General features: G+C 37.5%; 1 protein-coding gene across 1 annotated transcript; it reads left to right on the top strand.

Annotated features, from left to right (window-relative positions):
* The first annotated feature begins 716 nt into the window (after positions 1 to 716).
* LOC134573766 (L-threonyl-[L-threonyl-carrier protein] 4-chlorinase-like) lies at positions 717 to 2,957 on the top strand. The gene is made up of 6 exons (XM_063433544.1): positions 717 to 889; positions 1,332 to 1,548; positions 1,653 to 1,744; positions 2,049 to 2,188; positions 2,535 to 2,639; positions 2,748 to 2,957. Exons 1-6 carry the CDS (start codon positions 760 to 762, stop codon positions 2,853 to 2,855), a joined length of 792 nt encoding a protein of 263 aa, XP_063289614.1. The 5' UTR covers positions 717 to 759; the 3' UTR covers positions 2,856 to 2,957.
* Positions 2,958 to 7,087: the final 4,130 nt, after the last annotated feature.

Here is a 7,087-nt window from a genome sequence, read left to right as displayed (position 1 = left end):
TTATAAACCACACAAAATTCTATTTAGGAGCGAGATGCAATGTTGAATTTTGTAATTTTAGTAAAACCCACAATCCTACAATTTCTGCTAGGTTGTTTACTCGTATGCCGTGTATATGTCCTAAGTATCATGACCTTGCTATGGTACCGTATTGTTACAGTTTTATGGATTGTGAATAAATAAAGAGTTTTTAAAAGAACTGATGCTAAACTGATGCTTCTTTGGGTTAAATTGGGAAAATCAAAGAACTTTCTTCCAGTGTTGTTGCTACTACTTTTTACCTGCCAGCCACTACTTGTGTGTTGATCCCATTATAATTTCTTCCTTATTTTCTATCTATGTACCAATATTGATTTTTTTATTTTATTATTTTACATATAGGTAATTAAATCATAAAAAAAAAAAAACTCATAACAGAAAAAAAAACTTCTCAAATTGTAAAGTTGTAAAATGTTTTCACAATTCCTCTTGGTTTGTTCTTACATCATGCAGTAATTTCCACATTTAACAACTTTGTTACAATGGCATATTTAAAGACGGAAGCTTGGCTCAGATGTTTCAATGTGGGAAATTGACTGTTAAGGCTGTCACGTGCCATATAGGTCAATAGCAAAGAGAAAACAAACATACGAAAAAAACTAAGGGGTGGATCTTGCTCCCCACTTTGTAAATATAAGGCAGGTATTAACACAAGGCAGGTACACTCCATCCCTGCACTATCCTTGTAATCTTGGTACAGCTGGCAAATATAACTGAACAATGAAGGCTGATGCTAGTCAGATGAAAGCACTGTATGAAGCCAATGGCTATCTGACTGCGATCCATGTACTGGGTGAGAAGGAAATGGAACAGGCCAGCAAAGAGTATGGAAAACTGGAACAAAAGTTTGGTAAGTTCTCATTCATTTTTTTGTTGAGCATGATGGGAGTTGTAGTTCCTGGAGAATCTGTAGTATATTTTGTACAAATTAAACATAAAACTATTAATGACATTTCTACTGTAGGTGCGTATGAATGAAATAAGGGTGAATATTATTATGCAGAGTCTACTGGAGATACTTTATTCAGTTAACCCTGAATTCTAATGAACTAAAGAAACCAAATGATAATATAGACTCCACTAATGGGCACAAAAAAATACATCTTGATATTACAAATTATGAAATTCAAAAAATAAATAAATATATATATGTATTAAAATAAATTTTATATATATATATATATAGATTAATAGTATCATTCATATGTTCTCCAGGGAAGTAGCATACATATTATATATAAATATTTTTTTTTTTTTTTTTTAATGAATATAAACCTTCATTTGTTCCCCAGGCAAGGAGTACACTCAGTACAACCTGCACAACATCCACATGGAGCATGAGTGGGTGATGAATTTGGCGTCCCATCCCAACCTGCTGCAAGCGATCACTGCTGTGCTGGGTCCTAATGTCATTCTGCTGGACTCCAGGTTTATCTGTAAATATCCTTCCTCTGACGTTCCCCACAAAGAAAACATAGCGCCCTACGTGGCCTGGCACCAGGACATCAAGTAAGTAAAAGACAGATAGTATTCATATGAATGTACTAAAATTAGGAAGCCATTTATAGCATTGTGTGTAGCATGGCACACCTTGATTTGTGATCTGTCTACAGATACTGGGGGTTTGAAGGAGGTCCAGTGGCTTCAGTGTGGCTGGCATTTGATGATGTGGATGCAGAAAATGGAGTCCTTCAAATACTTCCAGGTACAGTGTTTAATTATTCTATCAAATGTGATACATGTATTATTCTGTCTTTCTTTATTTCCGTTTATCTGCCTTTCTATAGTTCTGTCTACATATCCATCTTAATAGTTGTATTAGACAATACATTTTAAAAATCTGCAGTTTTTGAAAGTCATGGCATTAACTAAAATTACAATACACAGTAAAATGCACTTACAAAGTTATAGATAAGGGATAAAATATTGTAATAGTATGTGAGCTTTTAAAGAAAGAACTCCAAATTGCTCTTATTTTGTATTTGATGACAAATTGTATCTTCCCATAGGGAGCCATAAACAAGGTGTTCTAGAGCACAGAATTGCGGAGAACCCAGGGAACATGCTGACAGCCAATCAAGAAATCCCGAAACACCTGGTGAATGCGGAAGATGCAGTGGAATGCCCTCTTAAAGCTGGACAAATGTCGGTAAGTAAATCAACCATATGAATAACAGAAAATCTTGACAGGATTACAGGATTTTAACAATTAATGGAATTGTTTTTAGTAATAATTGCCAAGGACAATTAATTTTTTTTTTTAATTAATTTAGAGTATATATATCTTTGTAGAGTTAATGAGGGACTCGGTTACATTTCAATAGTTTGAGCTCAAGTAATTATGAAAGTATGTAATCACTGCATTTGTTCACATGATCGAAATTCCAAGTTAAGGAGTCTTTAGTATGTCAGGACTTTCCAGTGGAACCATCAGTGTTACATATAATTCCAGTGCACTACAAAATATTCACGTAGTTTGGTTTAATATTTTCCAGGTGCATGATGGGTTAACAGTTCATGCCAGTGAACCCAATATGTCAAACCGGAGAAGATGTGGATTTGTGATTCGCTATGTTCCCACCGTTGCTTATCCTGTTAAGGTAAGAAATTAAAACATCATATTTTCAGAAGTGTAATGCAATGTATATAACCCCACTAACCTATTGGAAACAATTGTTTACTAAATGAACAATCTGAATTTATTACAGGATCCCGAACGCCCCAGAACATTCCCGGCAACTGTGCTCGTGGCTGGAACGGATGAGTTTCAGAACTTTGAAAACAACGCTCCCAACTTTTTTAGCAAGACTTTTTAGCTGACGAATGAAAGAAAAGGGCTTAAATTATTTTTTTTAGTAAATTATATTATTTATATAGTAACCATTTATGTAAAAAATTCAAGTAAGCTAAATTATAGCACATGATCTAAATTTTATATTTATATATATTAGCATTGTTTAATGACATTTGCTTATAAGTATATTTGGAGCTATTAAAGTTACATGTTTACAAATATTTACGGTATATAAAAATGACATAAAAACACAGAATATATTATGATATATACACACAGATACAACTTAACCATTTCGGCTCAACATGTCTTGTTGGAAACTGGCTTTAGCTGTTTTTAGTTGTAGAATGTATCTACTTTGAATTTATTTTATAAATATTGATGTTGATAATTTAACACACTATTTTGCAAATTTGGATAATATATATTTGCTAAAATATTAGTATGCATTAAACGACACTACATATTAAAAATAAAAACCTTTTAAAATCTTAAATGTTGTTTGTGTATTTTCTTAAATGAAGGAGTAAATATAGATGTAGTCGTATACAGGTCTGAATGACACCAAATGTATCATTCTGGATTTAAAACAAAAAGTATGGACGGTATTCATGACAATCCATGCTCATTTGAAAATTACAATAAAGAACATATTTGGAACTTGTTAATAAGAAAAAGTGACAATTTAAAAAATAAAAAGTTTGTGTTTTGTTTTTTTTTTCCAAATTATTTATATATATATATATATGTTCCAATATTTAAAGCGTTCATACAAACAACATAGAAACAACCATAGAAACATAGTGTTCCCCTTTGCTTCACTTTTCCATTTCTCTGTTTATTCATTCCATTTAAATTATTAAATTATATCTTCCCTTACACCTAGTCATCTCCATTGTCTATCACGTCTCAGAACGTTAGTGCTTTGCTACTTTGGCATTACTGTGGAGCTTTCTAAGGTGACATACACACCACAGATTGCAATACTCCACACAGCACATGAATTGTAAAGAATGCTAGAAATTGTACCTGTTCTTTGGTGGCCGTCATCATACAGGGGGTGAGAGATAGGAAGGAGCCCAACCGGTAAACATTTCAGGGTCGGTGGTCACAAGCCTCTTTTAGGGAGAGCAGGCTCTTCATTGTGCAGCTCTCCTGTTACCTCTGCCCAACTGCTCTCCTTGCCCGGTCTCCTCAGTTCCGGCAGGGACTGGAAGGATCCCAGTTATAGAGATACACAGGGAATATGATAGAGTCAAGGCCAGATTCACACTCCTTGCTGCCGCAAGATCAGTATATGTATATATATAAATATAACACAATATAGTTACTATATACACACACAAAGAGATAGATAAACCCCCATGAAAAAGAGTACGTCACAGACACTTCAAAGATAGTGAGACAAAAAATTATTATATATGTCCCTAAACGGGGAAGTATATAATGGGGTAGGGGGTTATGTGGTACACCAAGATAAGAACAATACAACCTGTGTGGCCACAATATGGTATAGTAATCTACAAATAGAAAGGACAAAATATGGTGAAGTACATAAGGATAAGGTAAAAAACTCCACGAGGTAGAAAACTTTCAAAATGTAAGGAATAATGCGCCTGTCTCCCCTCAAGGGTATTTAGAGATGGTGAGGATCTTTCCAATGGAGCCTCGAACATCAAAACAGCAGAAGGTACAAAATAGTGCAAAATTGTTTAAAATATAATACATTTAATTACTAGTTGCACTTACATATGGATAAAAAGACAGGCTTGTCTCCACTGACAAGTGGACCGAGTGTGCAGACATCCAATCCAAAATGGGGATAAAGATGCTGGACAATTCAACATGTAAAAAATATATAAAAACAAAAACATTATAAATGTGATAAAAGTCCAGAAGAACAGCAGGTATCCAACGCGTTTCATCACAAGGTGACTTCCTCAGGGATATGTGATATATGTGATATCCCTGAGGAAGTCACCTTGTGATGAAACGCGTTGGATACCTGCTGTTCTTCTGGACTTTTATCATTTTATATATTTTTTACATGTTGAATTGTCCAGCATCTTTATCCCCCATCTTGGATTGGATGTCTGCACACTCCGTCCACTTGTCAGTGGAGACAAGCCTGTCTTTTTATTCGTATGTAAGTGCAATTTGTAATTACATTTATTATATTTTAAACAATTTTGCACTATTTTGTACCTTCTGCTCTTGTAGATTTATACTATACCATATTGTGGCCATACAGGTTGTATTGTTTGTATCTGGGTGTACCACATAACCCCCTACCTAACGTTTAGCGACATATATGATAATTTTTACATACCCAGCTGATGACTGATCAATCTCATGTGAAGCACAGTAATAGACAAAGTCCAGTCCCCAGTGCTGCAGACAAGCCAGGATGAACAGGACTAGAATAATTATACGGATAGGAACTGCTGTGGCTCAAAGGTAGATAGCAGGCCCAGGACAGCAAAGTGCCCAGGTGACAGGATTATACTGTCCAGGTGTTTTTAAGTAGAGTATACTAGAAGCTCTACAGATTGTTATTGCATTTATTTTTTCTTCTTTAGAAATACAACCAACCCTTCTACACTACATATTTTCTTTTTGTGTTTGTTTATTCCCATATTTGAATACCCCCATGGTCCTTTCTAGGAGCTGCTCCATACATCTGTCCATATCATTGATTTGTCACTTACTGCATGAGGGTCAAACTGGCTTACCCTCCAGCAAATATAATAAACTTTGGGACGTTGATTTCGTTTTCCACATTCTACAGGAATGATTACTGTGTTTAGTTTCTTTCCATCGGGTTTCAGAAGTCGGGGCATTTGATGTTGTTGGTTTTTCCTTTTCCCCAAGACAGAGTGTAGTTTTCGATTTCACATCTTCCAAAACAGATTCATTGACTATTTTCTTGCCTGTTCTTCTGGTATGTACCTCTATTTTGTATATAAAGGCCTTCTTATGATATATGGAACTTACGGCTCCTTTGCAGGCATCGCCATATGTTCAATTGCCCAAACCAATGTCCACTACTACACTTGCCAGTTAGTTGGTTAGTTAGTTGGTGTAGACCCTGCCTTCCGTGCTCATTCAGTTCAGGGCACGGCAGCAACACGTGCTGTTTCCAAGGAGGCTTCTCTCTCAGACATTTTGTGCTCTGACGACAGGTCTTGAAAGGATATGTTTCGTGTCTGTTATTTTCACCCATCTCCTCATGCTTTTTTTTCACTACTTTCACAGCATTAGAAATGCTAAATATGAAGCCTCCTGTCATGTGGGAAAATTGTAAAAGTATGCCAACATAGTGTACCCATAATCTTAATTTTAATAATGATATGAGGCGAATATTGAATATTGCTGCAAATCAATTTATAACTTTTATAAAATGCGTTTTTCTGGATTTATTTTTTGTTATTTTGTCTCTCACTGTGAAAATACACCTACCATGGACACCGATGAAGTAGGTCGCACTGAATCCTAGCTCCTAGGCCTCAACCTGCCAAGCCTCTAAAAAACAGCGTTTAAACAACAAGATTTCACGATAAATGGGGAAAACGAAGCGCCAAGTGAGCATTGGGCAACCGGGCGCTGCTACAGCGAGACACCCTCCCGGCCCGATGGATGGGTACCTCTCGACACCGCATGGCCTCCGCGGCACCGACGACACGAGAATGCCCGGGCCGACCTCTCCGGGCTCAAGTATCGCAGACCCGATCAGGGACACACCCGAAGCGACTTCCCTGTCCCAAATGGCTGCGGAACTAGCTGCAATCTCGGCAAACATGCTCACCCGGCAAGACAAAACGGACATGGTAGCAGAGCTGCGGTCCGCTATAAAAGAAGAGATCGCAGCGGTGCGGAGTGACCTCTCCTCCCTGGAGCAACGGGTGGACGAGCTGGAGGCAGACCGATTGCAAACTGACCAACGCCAACAAGCCACGGACCTGGCGACCACGAGGCAAGGTAACATTCTCCTTGACCTACGACGGCAGATTGAAGACCTCGATAACCGAGGCCGTCGCAATAATATCAGGGTCAGAGGCCTACCAGAAGCGGAGGGAGAATCGCCACAGGAAATACTCACAGGCCTGTTCACCCACCTCCTAAGAGATAATGCACCGGGTGACTTCGGGCTGGAAAGAGCGCACAGGGCACTGAGAGCCCCCAGGAGAGATGGCCTGCCAAGAGACATGATCTGTGCACTTGCCTCCTTCCAACTAAAGGAAACCATAATGCAAG

This window comes from Pelobates fuscus, chromosome 9, assembly GCF_036172605.1.
Source record: "Pelobates fuscus isolate aPelFus1 chromosome 9, aPelFus1.pri, whole genome shotgun sequence".
In the NCBI taxonomy this organism is placed as follows: domain Eukaryota; kingdom Metazoa; phylum Chordata; class Amphibia; order Anura; family Pelobatidae; genus Pelobates; species Pelobates fuscus.
The sequence above is the reverse complement of the archived record's forward strand: the minus strand, read 5'-3'. Positions and strand labels throughout refer to the sequence as shown.

Bases quoted from the DNA above. Each gene is read 5' to 3' on its own strand.
- LOC134573766 (XM_063433544.1), top strand. From the start codon at position 760: ATGAAGGCTGATGCTAGTCAGATGAAAGCACTGTATGAAGCCAATGGC. The intron at 890-1,331 runs GTAAGTTCTCAT...TTTGTTCCCCAG, and splicing joins AAAACTGGAACAAAAGTTTG to GCAAGGAGTACACTCAGTAC. The intron at 2,640-2,747 runs GTAAGAAATTAA...AATTTATTACAG, and splicing joins CCGTTGCTTATCCTGTTAAG to GATCCCGAACGCCCCAGAAC.